Source organism: Silurus meridionalis, chromosome 13, assembly GCF_014805685.1.
Source record: "Silurus meridionalis isolate SWU-2019-XX chromosome 13, ASM1480568v1, whole genome shotgun sequence".
Classification (NCBI taxonomy): domain Eukaryota; kingdom Metazoa; phylum Chordata; class Actinopteri; order Siluriformes; family Siluridae; genus Silurus; species Silurus meridionalis.
In genome coordinates this window covers 5,163,889-5,185,158 of record NC_060896.1, presented here as the reverse complement: position 1 = coordinate 5,185,158, position 21,270 = coordinate 5,163,889, and the positions used below count along the sequence as shown (strand labels likewise).

Below are 21,270 nucleotides of genomic sequence, written 5' to 3'. Positions count from 1 at the left end.
CCTGTTAAACTATTTAGGTGACTCTTAAAAGTGCAAGATCAATTTACTCAGTTTCCTTTCATAACGAAAAATACGAAAAATGAAAAATAAACAAGAGCAGACAGCACACAATGGCTCCACAGTCAAAATAAAAAATATTTTTTATCTAAAGCAGATTAGATTAGATTTAGATTAGATTCATCTTTATTGTCATTGTCCAGAGTGTAAGTGCAGGGCCAATATAATGCAGTTAGCGTCCAAACAGAAGTGCAGATACGTAGCAATGTACAAGGCGGTATTAAAAAGTTTAAAGACTAGCTCTGCTGAAAAGGAAAAGTATTTCACCTTCAAAATAGTCCCGTTCCTGTCACTTCTGGAATGTGTCCCGGAAGTCCTTTTTTTTTCGCGAAGCACTTTCTGAGATTTTTGCTGGATCATTGCAAAGGTGTCAAAACGGGACCTTTGAGCCGGATCTTCGACTGGCAATTAGGGTGGGTGCGGAAGTGAGATCATGTTGTTTCCGGTGAGAAACTCACGTGTGAGGTGAGCTTGGTGACAGGGTGCGCATGTGGTCAGAATATAACCAGTTGCACAGCTCCCGATGTACACGTCTTTTGCCACACTGACTTATGAATGTTGGTGCTCATCGTGACTGTGCGTGAAGCCTTGTGCTGTCTTCTCAAGAAGTCAAGGAGCTATTAATGTCATTTCAACCACATATACCTGATGCAGTACACAATGAAATGAGACAACGTTCCTCCAGAAGCTTTTTGCTACATAAAACAACATAGTTACATTACACAACACAACATAGAGCTACATAAAAAGCACAGAGTTAAGGACTAAAGTAAGTGTCCAGTGCAGACAATAGACACTGCAAGCAGACAACACAAGACAGTGCAGGACAGATACAAAAACACAAAGTAGCGCCGCCAGTAAACCTACTGTTTAATGCTGTATGCAGAGTACAATGTGCAAGAAGAGAACTGGAAACAAGTGTACCTAAAATATAAACACAAAATGTTGTGCAAAACAGCAACAGCAGCAATCGAGTAAAAGTATATAGTTTACAAGCGAGATTTGTTCCCGGAAACGTGCTGGAAATCCAATTTATTTGTATATCGATAAGATTTTTCCCATTAAAAATAATGTTCATTCAGATCATGCGTTTCAGACACCCAAAATTATTCATATAAAAATAAAAGTACAATATACAGTAATACACTAAAATATTACATAAGTGATGTAAAACAATCATCATTTTAAATAATAACAAATACACATGATGTTTACTGTACCTTTGATAAGAGTCAAGGCTAGTATGAGGGAGATGAGGAAGAGATGAGGAAGAGAAGGGTTATTGCTGGGAAGGAGAATCTCCTTCCATTATGATGTTGGAAAGATTTTTATGACTTACCACTTAATTTACGCTTTTTTGATTCATTTTCATTTTTTAAGTCACTTCAATCTCTTTCTTTTCTCTAACCTTTAATCACGAACCTCTCTAATAACACTTGCTTTTGCCTGTTCTAAGATGTTCTAACTAACAGAAGATATAAGAAATCAAACAAACAACTAACATTGTTTTGTAGGTTATGAACATTTTTTTTGCTCAACTGACAGGATTTTTATGAAATGTGTGTGTAATACTCTTACATCAGGTCCAGTGTCTCTGACGATAAAGCATCGTGTTTGTCCTTTTTTTTTACTTTTCTAGTAAGACATTGACATTTCTGCAGTGAGTTTTTGAACAGCTGTAAATAATTTACTTGCCTGACATCTTTGTTTATATTCGATATGTTTAAAACTGAGGCGACGATGTATCGTGCAAGCTCAGGGTTTTTTTACATTTCCTTCATATTCCATGTTGGAAAGATTGTTTAGCATTTGTACAAACTAATAGTATATGGCCAGTTCCTAAATTGAGTTCTGACTGTCATCCAGAGTGGCAGGAGTTTGCTGCCTTTAGACAAAGGAAATGTACTGTTTTAGAATTTGTAAAAGTAAAAAGCACTTTCATGGAGGAATGAAAATCGAATTTGAAATTGATTCTGATTGTCCACCATGCAGCTGGTAGTGAGAAACCCATTGTCTGGATACATATCTCATTGTGAGCACCAGGGAAGCATTTAGTTCATTTCAGTATTGTCTTGTTGCTGTGAATAATTTTTTGTGTCTTTCCATGTGTCTGGTTTGACTTGCTTTCAGCTAACACTAGTACTAGTAACTAGTAGCAACCTGTGGCTTTACAAGAAGATGATAAGCTTAATTTAATCACAGAAAAGAAAGAAAGACTTACATTTTTATATATTTCAAAATAGATCACTGATTTTGCTGGGGTGTTTTTGTTTTTGTTTTTGTTTGGTTTCGTTGGTGTATGTGTATTGGTCTGAGAAGACCATTTTGATTAATTAACAAATTTTTCCCCCAAACTATGCAGAAATATATATTTTTAATTTATTAAATTTATTGATACATTTTTTGCATTAAATCATCGTGTTAGAGCGATAAGTGTATCGAACGCCTGCAGGCTGTGAATGAAGATGGAAAGACATTGCTTGCATTATAATATATATTATATCCTAAACAAAATGCAAATGAATGAGTTTGAATTCTTTAAATTCAATTACATCCCTTTTTACTTCTGATGGAGGAGCCTAGAAAGTCAGATGGACACTGATCAACCATATCATTAAAAGCACTTAGCTCAGTGATTAAGGCTCTGGGTTAGTGATCGGAAGGTCGGGCATTGCCAAGATGCCACTTTCGGCGCTTTAGAACAAGGCACTTAACCCTCAGTGCTCCAGGGGCGCTGTAACACTGCTGACCCTGCACTCTCCAGCTTCTTACTAACATCTCCAGCTTCTTAACAGGGATTCTTATCTATGGACAATAAACTGTCTTTCTTTCCACATGTCGCTAATGTTGCTCGTTCTTGTCCATTTCTGTCCATACAGGCTGCCCAGGTGCTTGTTCAGTCTCTTGTCATTTCAAGACTTGACTACTGCAACTCTCTGCTGGCAGGTCTTTCCCTGAACGCTATTCGTTCACTGCAAATGATCCAAAACGCAGCTGCACGACTTGTGTTCAATCAGCCCAAGTTCTCCCACACCACCCCACTGCTGCACTGCCTATTAAGTTTGTAATATTGCGTACCAGTGTAGATTTATTCATTACTAGAGACTCAAAGCACTTTTGTACGTCGCTCTGGATAAGGGTGTCTGCTAAATGCCACAAATGTAAATGTAAATCTCCAGGATATAGGAAGAAATTTCGCAGTGCTGTAAAGTAAATGCGCCATGAATGAAGCGCCTCTCTTTTTAATATTGTGCCACTAAAACATCTCCTACTCCTCCAGGCCTGTAGTATCTGACATTAGCTGCAGATCCTTTACATCCCGTAAGTTGCGAGGTGGGCTTCATGAATTGGAATTGATTGTTAAACACTTAAAATCTTAGAGATTCTAGATTCTAGATCCTGAAGTTCATTAGTGAGCCTTGGGTGCCTATTACTCGATCACCTTTTGACCTGTTGTCCTTCCTTGGACCACATCAAATGCCTCGAACACCCCAGCAGACCTGCTGTTTTGGAGATGCCCTGACCCTGTTGTCTAGCAAACACAGATTGGTACTTCTGATCAGTGAAGTAGAACTTGTCTACTAGAAGATTTTACAAGGGTGAAGGGGCATCAGGTCATTCAATTTTCCCAATCCATGGTTTCAAGAGAAACAAACAAAAAATGATTTCCTAAGAGCACCATTTCTTGATCCATACTTCGCAATTTAACCTTTGAGTTTCGTTGTGTTCATTTACTGATCAGAAGGGAAAAACACCAAAAACAGGCTTTTGAAGCGTGTAATAGAATGTAAGATCCATATTCTACTTTTCTCCATGTGATTTGCGCACTAATATTGGCAGGAGGATAATGATTGAGGTTGAACCGTTGATAGTTGAGGGTCTTGTTTAGAGGTTTTGATCGTTCAGGTCATGAGCATTGTCTATTCATTTTCACACTACAAATAATACGAAATGACAATCCGGATTAAGCAGTCAGCAGAAGAACACATCATGTTCTCCAAAGAAGCCTGGAGCAACATTTATACATTCTATTTATATTATGCTTTCTTTCTTTCTTTCTTTCTTTCTTTCTTTCTTTCTTTCTTTCTTTCTTTCTTTCTTTCTCTTTCTTTCTTTCTTTCTTTCTTTCTTTTCTTTCTTTCTTTCTTCTTTCTTTCTTTCTTTCTTTCTTTCTTTCTTTCTTTCTTTTCTTGATATGTCTCTCTTCCACAATTTTTCCCCACTTTTTCATATCTCTCTTTCCTTTATTCATATTTTTCACCATTTCTTTGTCTCACTTACTTTCTTTGTTATTTTACTTGCAGTTATAACAAGTGTTTTCTTTCTTTCTTTCTTTCTTTCTTTCTTTCTTTCTTTCTTTCTTTCTTTCTTTCTTTCTTTCTTTCTTTCTTTCTTTCTCTCTTTCTTTTAACCCAGGTATATACAGGGAAATCATCTCACTAGATCAGACACACATCGATTTAGTGTGAGTTTGGTTTTTTTGGCTTCCAGTTACTATGACCAGCTCATTCAGATTGTCAGATCATTGTTTAAATACTATACAGTGTTTGATGAATCAACATCGTTGTCAAATCTGGAGGCCAAAGGTGCAGCTGTTTGGCTTTATATACTCTGGATGGTCCAGACTGATTTGTTTACACTGTCAGGGCTCGAGTTTGCTCAGGCTGCCTGTTTGGGGTTTACCCCATTAACTATTGGTTTGCTGGCTCAGTTTCCACCTGCTACTGGATATAGAAATTAATGGCTCAATAATGAGTTTTTACAAGTTCACTAGCTGAAGTTTTCACCAGTTGCTTAGGAGACAAACAGAATGAACAGTGTTTGGTGTAAGCACTAGTACTTTGCATAGTATTTGTACAGAGTTGAGACTGAGAGGGTAGTAATGTGTGTTTTAAAAGAACTGTGCTGTTTTCACCTCTGTGTATGTTTAGCTGATTTTAATGCATCTACGTTAAGAGCATTTGGCAGCTGCTTTGTAACGTCCATCATAGCGATGAAGGATATATTTTATTACTGATTGTTCTGCATTGCGATGGATCCAGAATATCATTGTGGATAAAATCAGAAATACAGTGTGTTCAGAGTGAGTTTAGCTGGGAACAGTGAGACTCAGTGAGACCCATGCCAGCTAAAGCATGAATGTGTTGAGTGTGTGTGTGTGTGTGTGTGTGTGTGTGTGTGAGTGTGTGTGTGTGTGTGTGCTTTTTTTACTTTGTGGTTCTATGTGAATGTGTGAATTTACAAATGTCCTCTTGTGTTTATGTTGGAATAAATACATGTTTGATCATTTATATATGTGTCTTTATGTTAGTGATGGGCATTTAAGTAAAAAAAAATCACCATACATGTTCAACGAAGAAAGAAATCAAATTAACGAAATACATAATTTAAGCTACTGTGAAAAAGATTAGGCAGGTAACATTCTCTTACCCATGATCTTCTCTAGGATTTTTTCATGAGCCTATAACTTATGAAATGTTAGCAGTAACAATACAGTATGCTTTTGTATCACATAATCTGCTGAACCAGTATAGCAGGTTAGAAAACTCTTTTGGTTTCAGTTAGGCTGAATCTCAGACTGTTCCCTATACACAGTGCATTACAAATATGGTACAAATATGGAGCACAATGGTATTGCAGAATCTGCAGTATGTACTGGTTCCCACTCTTCTTGGAAAGACCTGGTGAATATTTGAAAACAAATATTGTACAAAAAATTGTACAAATGATTGGGGGTGGAGCTGATGCGCTTGCTGTGACTTGAGCTTTGACACTTGTGTCCGAAAAGAATATTCTTATTCTTATTAATAAGAATTAACACCGTATTAATAAAGCATATTATGTACAGTCAAGCAGAAAAGCCCAAAATATACAATATATACGTAACGCATGCTTTGAGTTCATATTCTGCATGCCTGTATATAATGTGTACTGAATCTGTTCTTTACTGCATTACAAACCATGCTAAGTCACGCTAAGTCACGCTAAGCATTTTCTTCATAACTGTTTTCTACAGGAGGAAAACGTATGTATCAGCATGCAACATTAAATATATTTTTTATTTTTAGTATCTCAACCAGTTACCCTAGCAGCGTTTTTGCACTCGTTAATTGAATATTACCAGTACGAACTCTATTGGCTTTAATGGATTTAGTTCAATTTCATTACACGACTGCTTAAGATGGTCTAAATTTGTGAAACCTACTCATTCAAAACATAATTATTACTCTGAAATGTTTTATGTAAATGTTAAGTGTAAGTAAAATGTACTGTAAGTGGTATTTCATGAAGCTATACTGTATTTGTTGGGGTGTGAACTTGATAGGTGCTTGATATGAAATAAATTGCGCTTTCAAAAAGTCCTTGAAAGTCCTTGAATCTGGTGTAAATGAAAGAGTGGGAACCCTGTATGTACTGCCAAACTGGTTTAGCAGTAGGCATGCAAATATCGCCTCACTTATATTTTGTGTGATAACAAGCATGAAAAAATGTAAGTATTTTTGCACAAATTGAGTTATTTGGTTAATTTACCGCAGTTACTGCGATCCAACAAGCTAGCAAACAATCAAATCCAATTTTTAAGACAATCAATTCAATCAAATCAAATCTTATTTGTCATATTTTTAGCCCTATATTTTATACTTTATACTTTTTACATTTAAGATGCTATAGAATTGACTCTTGAGAAGATACCTAAATGATTGCTGAAATGTGGGGGTTTACTCATTTTCGTAAGATATTATATATATACACTAGTAAAAAATAATTGGTTATCTGCCACAAAACAAGTGCATAAGAACTAGGTGGCTACTTCATGCCCATCACTACTTTATACCCCTCCTTACACATAACTGTTCAGTTGGTGTCTTGGATACCTGGCAAACACTATCACTTTACTCTAACCTGTAGGCAGTGACAGCTGTTTGGGCCAGACATTTGAGAAGAGGAGCACTGAGAAGAACAGCCTCAGGGCTTAACCAAAGACATACTCACACACAAGTACCACACCTGCTTAACCTTGCATCCTTGCCATTTGGCTGAAACCTTGAGAGGGACAAGTATTAGGCATACACACCACCTAAAACAGTCTGTATACCATATATCTAGTGGTGAGACAACTCAGTTTTAATGCCACTCAAGGATTTAACGTACTCTTAAGAACAACAAGAGTTCACCAAGAGGTCTGGGGTCCATCACGGCAGAGTATCTGGAGTATGCAATCCTCAAAAGCGGAAGCTACCACCTTTATGTTGGGATTCCTGAGCGAAACGTGAAGGTCTCTAACTCGCCTACTGACATTCAGGGACGCCTGGAGTACTATTACATTGTTAGCCAGTGCATATGCATGTTTGATCTGCTGCAAGGGGAAACAAGAGTTGCTGTGTCACCTGATACTTTTGCTCCATTGCTCGAGCTGTGCCAGCAAGAATCCTGTGGGTCGCATGCACTGTTTGTTCGTTCATCTATCTGTCAAGTCCTCCATCAAAAGAGGAATATTAGGCATTTATTTGTCAATCAAGCTGACAAACCTGGGACCAATTAAAAGGTTATTGGTGACTCTTGATCTATTGCCACCTATAGCAGAGGAGAACTTCTCATAAGACGGTGAGGATTTTATAGTGTGCAGGAAGAGACAGGACAGGACAACGGGAAAGTAAGTGATCTGAACTTCTCTCAAAAAAGGACCATCTGGATCCACAACAACTCCTCATTTTCCTGTGTCATCCCGCTAGCTTATAGCAAGCCTAGCCTAGGTAACAACTTTCAACTTTGACGTCATCGCTGGAGGCAGGCTCTTAAGTCATCGAGCATGACGGACGCTCTGCGGCCCCCATTTCTCCGGGTGCAGGTCCCATGGGACGACCCCAGCACGGCTTGGTCCAGCTCCTCCACGCCCTCCCTTAGGCGGCGCCGCTTGAAAATGCGACGTGCGAAAAAAGCACCAAACGAGCGCCTAGACAACGGATCCCTGAGACATGCAGGCTCTCGCTTGGCCCCCAAGGAGTATCTGAAACTTCCTTCCATCGAGATAACACCATCCAGCGACGAGGACGCCCCGTGGTCCAACTGTTCCACGCCCAGTGCCTCACCACGACGCAAACGCTTCCTCATACGCAAGTGGCTGAAGGTGCGAGAGAAGAAGGAGCCAGTCAACGAAAGCAGGTTGGTCTTTCAGAGTGACATGCTTTACTTTGTTCAACACATAGTCTGGGGTTATTTTACCAGTATTTCCCCTGATCGGTTGAAATTATAATGAAAAATATTAATCAAGTTTAATATTAATTGAACTGTTATATGGTATGGTTCCTTCTAGACTTTATGAAAATATTAAGTGAGTTTGCAGAAAGTATGGTGTATATACTACCATACATCAGCTGACACTATTTTGACATTTTGTAATGTGGTAGTATAGTAAAGTTTCGAGGCGTATCTTGAAAACGTGTACTTGCTTTATCATTTATTCATTTATTTGATCATATTGCAATTATTTCATTACATATATTATTTAATGGTCCTCATTAACCGCTTCATCCAAGTGTGAAATCTTTTTTTGTGATATTCAGACACTTTTCATAAATTCATATGTGGTGCATGCAATATTAAGAAATATCACTGTAATAATTTCAAATAGTCGACTTTTGTCTGAGAGACACTTCTGAGAGCCGGCTTTTGCTGTGGTGGACGGAAAGGAAGTAAATGTAATTCTTTACTATACTTAAGTAGCTTTTTCACGTATCAGATTTTTTTACTGAAGTATTTCCATTTGGGGAGACTTTAACTTCACTACATTTCGTAGTCTAATATCTTTACTCGACTACATTTTGCAAAATCGGTCGTTTCTTTTTTTTTTTTTATGAGGATAAAAACTTAACTGATCAATCGCACAGCAATCCACCAATCAGGGTAAAGCGTGCGGTCTGTTTTTAACTTGTTTTGATTGCTGCTTGGTGGCATCTACATATCACCAACATACAGTTAAAAAGCAGGCAGGACATTTAGAGAGGAAATAAATGATGAAGAAACTCCTGACTCGAACTCGCCACAGAACCCTTGACCTTATTTGAGCAATTATTTAGGAGTAGTTGAAAAGGTTTTGGGCTCATGATCATTTTAATAGAAATCGATCAGTGTTTGAGTCATTAATCTCATTCTATTAATAGATTCTAGGAACATTATAGCCATAATAAATCATAGTACTGAAGTACAATCGAATGCAATGCAATTAGAATTTTGTACTTTTACTCAAGTGAAAGTTTAAAGCGAGCACTTTTAGTGGAGTCAAATTTTATAGAGTGCATCTCTACTTTAACTCAAGTACATGCTTTGTGTACTTCGTCCACCACTGTTAAACTGCAGTAAAGCTTTTAGATGGCCGTAGTAAGTAGCAATTCCACTTCACACCTCCAGAGTTCCTGGTTTATTCTTTAGCTTCAGTTGCTGTCTTCATGGGAACATTTCCACATTTCTTGGTTTATGACAAAAAAAAACATGGTAGTAGGTGAAGTGACTATGGTGGAATTGTCCTTTTCTGGAAACCAGTGTGTGAGTTTGCATTAGTGCACTGCAGTAGGATGAAAGGAAATCAATTAATGTAGAAATGAATGTTGTGTAATTAATGCAGATTTGATTTGGATCAAACTCAATACAAGAAGCAGGTTATTGATTGCGGCTGCTCCTGTTGTTGTTAATAACGTCTTATTTTTTAATGTTGTTATAATGTTGGTCTCTATATATATTCTGCTGCCACCCAAATCAGTTTTCCTCAACAAATTTGACAGACTAATAATCACTGCTCGTGTTTTTAAACACCACAATGCCACGCTTATTGCCGTGTCTGCTTACGAGGACGGTAATTACATTTATATTTCTGCTTCAGAACGATCTTTCCAATCCATATGGCTAGTGAAAGGATGTTTTAGATTTTAAAAAAGGGACTGTAAATCAGCGGGTGTCGGATTCGAGCGCTGGAGGGTCACAGCACTGCATGATGTAACATCATACCATAATACATCTGATTCAGCTCATCGGCTAAATGCTGAGCTTTGTGCCCTGAACGAGAGCAAAGTCGGATTTCTGTGGAGCTGCAGCGTTTTATTACCTGAGGGTGAGAGAATTGATGCAGTAAATGGATCAAGATTGGGTTTAATTGCATTTATTTGGGCTCTGTGATGTTTCAGTTAGTGTGAATAGAGAAATTAATCTTCCTTCAATCAACAATCTTACCATCACATGCAGATAAACCCGAAACCAAAGCTAGATTAGCATATGAACAGATCAGCAATATTTTTCAGGTCCGTTGATTTTCTATTAAAAAATAAATACATATGAACACATTTTTCTCAGTTTGCAGAATGAAAAAGAAAATATCCTGGTTTTGTTACTTATTTTTATAATGTCAGAGCATAGTAAAAAGCTTTATCTGCTCTCTTCTGCGTTTGAATAGTGCCGCTTTGATTGCCAACCAATACGCTGATAAAATCCCTTCCACCCAGAAAGTGGCACCAGCTCTGGTTTTGATTCACACACCTTCTGTAGTCTTTGGCTGCATCCTATATCACCTAGTATCCATTCCTAGAAGTACCCCAGATTACAGTAAATGGGTCGCAGATCATATGTTAAAATGACAAAGGAATCAGGACGGTCTATTGGACAGAGTTTTTTTAGGTAATATCTTAGGTAATCACCAAAACATTTTATGTGATTATCACCGGAAATCAAATTCATGTGCAACATGTAAACACATGCAATAAATACATATATTTGATCTTTGCTATAAATCATTTATTACCTACATTTGTTTATTTTTCTTTATGATTTATTGTCTACACTGATGCACTTCTTACTAGTTTATAGGATCCTCCCGACCAAACCTTGCATACAAATCTTTTTTGGCATTTTTTATTTATATGTTCTTATACTGTATATTGTGTGTGAACAAACTTCTGAAATTTATACACTATACCTTTCTATCTGTTTAGAATTCTCTGACACAGGGTCAGCATAGTCTCATCTCACACCCTGACACTATAGTATAGTAAAGTATAGTAAACAATATAGGCAAAAGTAGGATGTGTTAATTTAAACTAGAAGACCCAAACCTGTCCTTGATGATGTTTGTACAGGTTTGGGTGTACTAGAACTTGAATGCTAACTGCACCCCAGACCTTCTCACCTCACCTCACTTTACCTACATCAATACCTGACTTTAATTACGCCCCCTTGTGGCTGAATGAGTCTCATACAAATCTCCACAAGCACGCTACAAAATCCACTGGAACATGAGCTGTGTGATCTGGGTGTCACACCTAGGGTTGAGTCAGGAGATGTTAATAAGTAAATAAAATATTTAAGGTTTCAATATGAATTTAAAATGTCATTGTATACCGTCACGGAAATTTCGCATGATCATGGAATTTCCGTAACTCTATATACGTACAGTGCAGGTGCACATGCAAATTGGATGATACACAAAGGCAGTTATGGGGTTTCCCTTTACATCATGGTTGCCATAGCAACTCAAGTCATTGTTGATTGCGTTGGTGGTTTTTATCAAGAACCTGTCTCCAGCCCCTTGTCATTGCCGTGTTGCTCGATGGTGTGTACCTGTTTCGTATTTAATAATAATTTACATTAAGATTTATGGCATTTGGCAGAGCAACTTATTCAGAGCCACTTACATTTATCTTATTTATACACCTGAGCAGTTGAGGGTGAAGGGCCTTGCCCAAGGGCCCAACAGTGGCATCTTATTGGTGCTGGGATTTGAACTCATGACCTTTTGGTTTGAAGGTCCAACATCCTAAACACTGAGCTTTCTGCATAAACTTGTATCATTGTATGATTAAAAGCTTTAGATTGATCTTTGTCTTGTATTATTTCTGGTCATTGTTTTTTACATCTTTTATTCTATACGTTTTGCACTCTATTGTTATTCTTTTTGTTCTGTAGGGTCTTCTGTGAGCCATCAGTCATAGGTGTGTGTGTGTGTGTGTGTGTGTGTGTGTGTGTGTGTAAAGGTCTGAATGATTAAAGACAACAGCTGGTTTACATAACAGTTCAGTGAACTCTATTTATCTCTCCTGTCAATAATTGATGAGTGATATTAATAGGAGAGTGTGGAATAAAAAGGAGAGAGAAAGAGCGAGAGAGAGATAGATGGGGGGGGTATTTTTGCTTATGTCATAGTGATGTAACAAAAGCACACATTTCAAGTCTCAGTTGTTTCTTAAATATTAATAACCCACTCCGCATCAGGGTTTATAAATCTTGCATGTTACATTCCACACGTATACCGACTACTTTGATCCAGCAAGCAGTAACGGGCCAAAACGGACATTTCCGTTAAACTAAACTCAGAAATCACAGACTTACATTTATAATTTAAACATAACTAATAACTTATGTAATGTAGTACTTATGTAGTACATATTGCTTGAAGCTCTTGCTTTAACCAATCAGATTGTGAGTTGGCGGTAGTAGGGCCATCTAGCAGGCATACAGTAACGTCAGCATTTTCACGTCCTTCGAATTAGGGGTACAGAGAGCACACTAGACAGAGAGCACACAAGACAGAGAGCACACTAGACAGAGAGCACACAAGACAGAGAGCACACTAGTCAGAGCTCGTAAACCGCATCAGTAACAAACGGCACAGACTCGAATATATTCGTGTGGATTTAATACCTGGGTTTTTTTTTGCAGGTACACTTTTACAAGAGCTTTTTTAATCAACAAAAAGCATCAAAGTCAGCCAAACAGTTCAAAACATTTGTTAAGCTTTTTTATGAACTGCTTATACTTTTCAATTTTTTTCTTTGCACAAAAACACACAATTTGCCTTCATTTTCAATCCCCCAGAAAACCGTAATGCACAAAAGAAATCCACAAAAATGCACGGGGTCATTTTATGAGGTTAATATCGAAGCTTCTGCTAGAGATGATGTATGCGGGCGGTGCAGCTGTGGCTACAGTGAAATGAGACTTGTTGATTCATTGGGTTTCTTGCTTTAGTAACAGCATTCATTCTCACTCCATGAGATTCCTGTCAGTGATGCAGCGCTCTGCTATACTGCGTTTCTCTATAAAACTGATGGTTTCTACAGCCGTACCATCATAATGATGGTCTTAAAGCTGGATTGATTTAGGTAGGACATCACTGAAGGCTTAGGTATGAAATGCACAGCCCACCAGTACCAGCAAATACAGCATAGGGGGTGAAAGTATTGCCACCATTCATCATATTTAGTTGTATAAAATAATCACAAACTTTACACTCAAAAAAGGTTTTAATATAAAATCAAATTTTTTTCATGAAAGAGGTTTTTTCTTGCAGTTCTTATAAGAATAATTGAAATCATTATTGCTATAAAGAGTGGTAATAGTTCTGGAGGGCAGATCTGGATATAAAAAACTCACCACAAGGGAATTGATAATTTCTCCAGTGGCATCATTAATACTTTCTTATTCAAGATCTCCAGTATCATATGGCTGTACTAAATATCGACCATGTATTATTCTTTGTACTTTGCTTTATAGCAGAGTATGTATATATTTTTTGTCCGATCTTTGGTGTATGATTAAGGAACAGGGCTGTCTCTTATCTCTGGACCTGCAGGTTAAATTTCTGCTTGCTTGCCACCATCATTCCAGACGCTCCGGAGTCTGCTTCTCTTTGATAGGAGAGAGTTTGTTTGACTATTTTTGGGATCAGGGAGAGACTTATCTGTGTCCCTGTCAGTGCTGTAGGTCTGGGGGATGCAGTCTGGGTAATATTTTTGATATAGAAACCCTGGGTGGAGTAGTGGTATTATGTGTATGAGTACAGGAAAGAAAGTGGGTTTCTGAAAGTATTTTGGATTAGTGATACTTTAATAACAGTCTGGTGCAGCTCAGCTACAAAATCAGACATCAGAAGACTTCAGAGGACAGTTCGGACAGCTGAAAGGATTATTGGTACGTCCCTGTCTACTCTTTAAGAACTGTATACATCCAGAGTGAGGAAAAGGGTTCAGAAAATCACTCTGGATCCCTCACATCCATGCCACATACTGTACACTATACTGCCAAAAGTTTGCGGACACCTGGTCATAAGATTGGTATGTGCTTTTTGAGCATCCCATTCCACATTTAGTCCCCATTTACTCATCTAATTATCTTCACTCTTTTGGGAAGATGTTCCACTAGATTTTGGAGAGTTTTTGTGAAGATTTGTGAAGATTCATTCAGCTACTAACGATGTTAGTAAAGTCAGGTACTGATGTAGGTGAGGTGAAGAGGTCTGGGGTTCTGTCAGTCTTCACATTCATCCCAAAGGTGTTTAATAGTGTTGGAGCTCTATAGCACAATATAGCATTTATAGCTTTGTGCACTGGGGAATCATCATGCTGGAACAGATTTGGGTCTCCTAGTTTAAGTGAAGGGAAAATTTCATGTGTGCTTTCAGCTTTGCGATAACAGTTTGGGAATGAAACCGCATATGGCTGGAAAGTCAGGTGTCCCAATACCTTTGTTCATATAGTGTACTTTTTGAACTTTTGCCATCTGGACTAATGAGCACAGAAAACCAGGACAGTCAGGCACAAGTTTCTTCCTCCAAGCGATCTTATGAACAGTTAAATGCTCTCCCTATTGTGCAATAAAAAAAAAAATATGTGCAATACCACTTTTTTATTTGTTTTTTATGTAATAATACTTTTAATTTTGTTAAATAAAAATGACCAATACCACTTTGTTATTTAATTTAATGTAATTTAATTTAATTTAATTTAATTTAATTTTTATACAAATGTGCAACTGGAAGCTTCTGTGATCAAAACAAATTTCTTGTAAGTGCAATCGTACATGGCAATAAAGCTCTTTCTGATTCTGATAGATACATTTCTTCTTCTTCCTCTTCTTCTTCTTCTTCTTCTTTCGGCTGCTCCCATTAGGGGTCGCCACAGCAGAGAATCTGTCTCCTGATAGATACATTTCTAATGTCTGTGAAAATAATGCATTGAGTTTCCCCCTCATTTCATCTCCAGATGAAAATTCACAGAAATTAGTATTTCATAACTAATTGTTGTTCTGTATGAAAAAAATAATCCAAGATGTTCTATAGTCTCATCCAGGTCAAATTGATCATTTGCTGGAATTAATGGTGCTGGTGAATGATGGTAAATGGATAATGATTGAAGTGGGTGAGTGATGATCAATTTCAGACTGTTCTCATTGTAATGAACAACATTTGCACAGAAACTGCAGAATATAAAAACAGATTTAAGGACATACTGAGAAAAGTCGAACCACATCCTGATGCGATTCAAAGGATGGTGTAAATGTGTCTGTCTTTGGAAGTACTAGTCCACTATCGAGGGCTGTGGATTCACTGACCTGAACTGGTTGATTGCTATTGAATCCGATTGGGTGTGTTTTACAATTCAATCCAATCCAATCCAATCCAATCTACTCATGTATGGATGAAGGCAGAATTATACATGATACTGACAAAAGTATTGGGACACCTGAATTTTTTGGCTGTATTTGGTTCTTTTCCAAACTTTTCCAGAAAAGTGGAGGTTTGTATAAGAGCAAATGGGATGTTTTAAAAGAACATACAAATCGTATGGACAGATGTCCACAAGTTTTTTTTTTATATTGGGTATGTAAGGGAATATTCGTCAACTGAGGAAATTCAACCTGCCACAGGAGCTGCTGAAACAGTTCTACTTGGCCTTTACTGAGTCTGTCCTGTGTACATCCATAACTGTCTGGTTTGATTCAGCAAACAAATCAGTGCTCGGAATGAGGGGGGGCTGGTGGTATCCGGGACCCCCTTCATGACAAAGAAAAAAATAAACTTAGGGGGTCCCCAAGATTATTTTAGTAAAAAATATAGGAATTACACAACAATTGGGGACCCCCATAAGACATGACTCAATTCAAACACTGTACCAAATCAGACATTAAGAGGCTACAGCACACAGTCAGGACTGCTGAGAGGATTATTGATGCTCCACTGCCCAAACTCTAAGATCTTCACATCTCCAGAGTCACTTTGGACCCCACACACACCCAGCCCACTCTCTCTTCGAATTGATGCCTCTGGCCGGCGCTACAGCACACCGTCCACCAGAACAGCCAGGCACAAATGTTGTTGTTTTTTCCACTGCAGGCTCTACTCAGCCTGAACAATTCAAATATTCATAATCAAAATATTCATTCAAAAATATTAAAATAAGAAGTAGATGCCGACCCCACAAACATCCTGAACCATCTAGAGATGTTCCATTTGGATCCCACTTTATGTGGAGTCTGGACATTGAACCTTTTTGAATGTTTAAAGGCTCTGGTATGGAGAAGCTGGTGTTGGATCTATGATGATCTCAAATGATGAGCTGTTTTATGAGATGCTCAGTAGCTCCTGGTTCCACAATGTCAAGTGACTGTTTATTTAGAAAGAACATTACTCATAATCTTACACTCCGGTGCTCATGTTAGTTCTCTCTCCGGTGTTTTGTTTGGTTTTTAAGATTTATAATCACACACTTGATACCACCCAAATGATGATGGGTTCCCATTTTGAGTCTGGTTCCTCTCAAGGTTTCTTCCTAAAATAAATAAATAAATAAATAAACACACATCACTTTAATTCTTAAGTTCTGTGTAGCTGCTTTGAGACAACGTCCATAACAAATTTAGAAATAAACTTGAACTTGAATATCTTTTCATTGTCCTTTATAACTGACACATTTATGCATAGGATCCGAATGGTATATTAGTAAACTGCACACTTAAATAACATAACTGTCCACTTTCGTATATAGTGCACTATTTAATTGGCTGTTGTACTTATATTTTGTTATATTCCATCTTAACTGTGTAATTCCCATGTATAACTGCATGGTGTGTAAACATGCTTGGTAATAAAGCTATATTTATTTATTTATTTATTTATTTATTTATTATGTAGGTACATTTATTTTGTCATTTTGTATACGTCTGGTTTCCAGAATTCAGTCAAAATACCGTCAAAAAAGATCTTTCCCAGACCACCACATCCTTATACAGTAGAAGAGCTCTAATTACATGGAAATCATGTTAACCAACTTTCCCCTTTGATGTGGATCAGAATAGCAGTGATAATAACAGTGATAATCCGCCACACATCGCAGCACAGCTGAGCGTCTTATATAAGTGTCTTATAGAGTAAGTGGCACGTGATGTTTGTGTCATTCATGTGTGAACCTCTTCAACTGCACTTCAAATAAACATGATTTCTGTAATCAAAGTAATGAATTGTATATATTCTTATACTGACTTTCAAATGATTCAGTTGAAATTGCATCACTTCTTCACTCGATGGTGATGTAACAGTCAGTTATTGGCAGGTCGTACGTGTGTTACAGCTGGGGAGATTATTATTTACTGTATTCTCTGTATAAAAACATGAACATGAACCTTACTGTGTACGTTGAATTGTTTGCGAAGAAGCAAGAGTCATTCGTCCCCTTGACATCTCACAGATTAATGATGTCTGAATCTAATGAATATTGAAGGTTTTGCTCTCTTGCAGTGTATCTCACATGATTCATTTTCTGGCTGATGATCTTGACTCATATATTTGGGGAAAAAAAATACAATAAATAAATAACTGGAAACTATTGAAGACCCTTGAATTAATACATGAATTAAATGAATTAATAGGCAGATTTTAAAGCATTAATATCATATTAATTAATGAGATATTAGCAAAATATAAATTTTTTAAATGTAAAAAAACTATATAATAAAATAATAAAAGAAATATTTTACTTTAATATGTTTTCATGTTGTACTTTTATAACAATAAAACTAATCTTGTGCTTAGACATATTTTACCTTCATCTTGCGTGTTTGACTGCTTATAAAAATGATTTTTTGTATTTTTATTTGGATTGATGTGACTATTTTGTAGCAGATATATGCTTGAATTAATATACATTTTTAAAGTGTGTCCTGCCTTGTGGTCAGAATTCATATTCATTTCGAGCGCAAGCCGAATTCTGAGGTTGAGGATGCATTTCAAAGTTAGACAGCGCCCTCTGGTGACCGATTTATGTGACCGAGAGATACAGAGAGACACACTATAGACCAGAAATGCCCAAACTCAGGTTCACAGACCATATCTATCTATCTATCTATCTATCTATCTATCTATCTATCTATCTATCTATCTATCTATCTATCTATCTATCTATCTATCTATCTATCTATCGGTCTGTCTGTCTGTCTGTCTGTCCGTCCATATATCCATTACTTCAACTATCTATCTATCTGTCTATCTGTCTGTCTGTCTGTCGGTTGGTCGGTCGGTCGGTCGGACGGTCTGTCTGTCTGTCTGTCTATCTGTCTGTCCATATATCCATTACTTCAACTATCTATCTATCTATCTATCTATCTATCTATCTATCTATCTATCTATCTATCTATCTATCTATCTATCTATCGCTTTTTTTCACACTACTTCTTCCATTTTACATCCTTACTTGCATATATGAACTGAGACATGAATGATCAAAGGCTGTTAATGTTTAAAAAATCATTTCTTGTCATGGTGATGATATGAATGACAGGTGTGTGTTTTTCTGTCACAGCAGTCAGCAGAGCAGCCAGCAGAGCAGCCATGATGACGACTCATCTCGCTTCCTGACTCCGTTTATGCGCAGGTAAAGCTGAAGCTTCAGCCTGAAATTGTGTGTGTGTGTGTGTGTGTGTGTGTGTGTGTGTGTGTGTGTGTGTGTGTGTGAAAGAGAGAGAGAGAGAGAGAGAGAGAGAGAGAGAGAGAGCGACTAAGTGAATGTGACAAACTGGAACCGAAAAAACTTTCAGTAAGAGTGTGTCATACACAGAATCATATATGTATATATATATTTATATACACACATATAAACATATTCAGAGAAACAGGTAAGTGTGTGAGCAGTGTTGCTGGTGTATCAGTATCCTGATGCAAAATTTTCCATTTTATCATTTATTTTTGAGTCATTTTAGTGCCTGAATTGATTTTTTGTGAAGTTTTGAGAAACATTATAAGCATGATGGATGGGAGCTTGAAACATTTTGACACTTTCATTCATATTATGTTCACTAGATATACATTTTTTGTTATTTTTCTCATCTACAGCTCCAGACAGAGGAAATGAGCGAGTATGTACACTCATTTCCAGATGTGATGGAATATATTTTTTTCTGTCTTCAATAAAAAGTTTATTGTTTTTTCTTCCTGAATAAAACCTAATGGGCAATTAATTCAGTTTTTGGCAGACAGACGTGTCTGGTAAATGTCTCGGTGCATTGGTGCACTGTAACTCAGAAAGGCAGTAACACTGTCACTCCTATTGTAAAATGGTTGCACTGGTCTCACTGGTGCATGAAATGTATTTTCCTCGGATAAGACGTTCTTATTGTAATTATTCGATTGTACACACTGCTAACATACACTGTATGGATGGAAGTATCAGGGCACCTGACTTTCCAGCTATATGTGGTTCTTCTCCAAAACTGTTACCACAAACCTGGAGACACACAATTTTATAGTATGTCTTTAAGTGTGGTAGCATAAAATTTTCCCTTCACTTGAACTAGGAGACACATGAATGTTCTTACATTATATATTGCCTCTGTGCACAAAGCCAGCTCCATGAAAATATGTTGTACATGGGCCGGAGTGGAAGATCTTGAGTGGCCTGCTATAGAACTATATAATAACTATATAGAACTAATATAACCCTTGTGTCTAAATCTCCACAAGCACACTCCAAAATCTAGTGGAACGTCGACTATCGGCAAAAATCCATACTGATAGTTTTTCCGGTAAATCGCCGACACCACATGCTGTTTTTTTTGTTGTTTTTTTTTACATGTGAGACTGCGCACTGCGAAGAGCGCTATATTTATTATTCATAATGTAGCAATTATTTCATCACATTTAATTTGATATTTAAATATTCATATTAATATTTCATTTAGAACAATTTCAAGATTCAGTACTGTGAAATTTTAGTAATAAAGTTCATCACTTGTTTAAGTTAATAGTAAATCGGTTATCAGCAAGTACAATCCAATCTATTGGTAAAATCCACTAATTATCACAGCAAATCGGGACTGAATGTGGAATAGGATTTTTCAAAGTTATACTTTACATTTAAATACTTTCTCTAGATTAATTAATGTACAAATAACTATATTTAGTACTATACAGTTTGCAGTTTTAAGCAGGAACATTTACATCAATCGTCTCTGGCTACTCATTCTCTGGCTAGCTTGTTACCTAAAAAAAGAAAAAGATGAACATGTTTGAGTTCAGACTGTACTTATCAAATGCATTTCATTTAAATGAAATCAGAACTCAATAGAGAGATACCCCTGCTGACGTGGCGGTGTCGTGACGTGAGTCGGCGTTACACTCATAAAGCTAAGACAAAAATAATTCAGCTTGTCATGTTACCGAAACCTTCAATTCCTTCCGAAGGTTTTTTTTCTGAGAACGAGTGCGTTTTTGTAAGATTTTTCCTGCAGCCGATATGAAATTAATCACCAGCCTTTTCACCAAAGAGCGAATTAGTCATTATTCATTTCAAGCTCCTAACAGAATCAGCTTCACCTCTATTCACATGCTGATCTATTCATTTAGGAGAAAAATAGCTATTTTTATTCATGTCAGCATGAAATAGATGATCTTTCTGTCGTCTTTTTTTTGTTATCACAGTGGATCAGACCAGTTCAGTATGAGGCCTGGGTACAAACCTTCTGGATGCTGTATTGTTTCACTCAGTGCTCGATGGAGTGGTGACGGTGTGTATGTGTGTATGTGTGTATGTGTGTATCCTGATCGTTGTTGTATGGGGAAGTATCTGAAAGCCTGCAGCACTTTTGTGAAGTTGATCCCTCGGTGAGGTTGCAGGCCATGGAATGTCACTGTTTAACTTTTAAAACATGGGGCATAGTGAGCGAGGAGAAATCAGTGTGTTCAGGCTGGACAGTGATCTGAACTTCAGAACGACAACAGCAGATAAAGTAATGATGTTGGAGGTGAGTGTGATGTTTTATGATGATGATGAGGAGGACTGATGTGAATTGCTTGACTTTATTGTATTACATTTTTCAAGTTGTTTTTTTTTTGCACTTTGCCACAACAAAATGTTGTATCCAAAAAGCAGTTTGTTGTTGGTTGAACAAGTTCATGAAAAAAAA

At 37.2% G+C, this 21,270-nt stretch overlaps 1 protein-coding gene across 8 annotated transcripts in view; it reads left to right on the top strand.

The window, feature by feature from the left end:
- The window catches only part of gramd1bb (GRAM domain containing 1Bb), a 133,055-nt gene that overhangs the window by 46,850 nt on the left and 64,935 nt on the right, over positions 1-21,270 (top strand). For 6 of the 8 annotated variants that reach the window (XM_046864147.1, XM_046864145.1, XM_046864146.1 and 3 more), the window contains exons 2-3: positions 6,967-8,220; positions 18,672-18,743. In XM_046864147.1, the coding sequence (XP_046720103.1) occupies positions 7,868-8,220; positions 18,672-18,743 (425 nt within the window). In that variant the 5' untranslated portion in view covers positions 6,967-7,867. The remainder of the gene's footprint in view (positions 1-6,966; positions 8,221-18,671; positions 18,744-21,270) is intronic. The other 2 variants (XM_046864151.1, XM_046864150.1) reach the window with 2 other exon arrangements.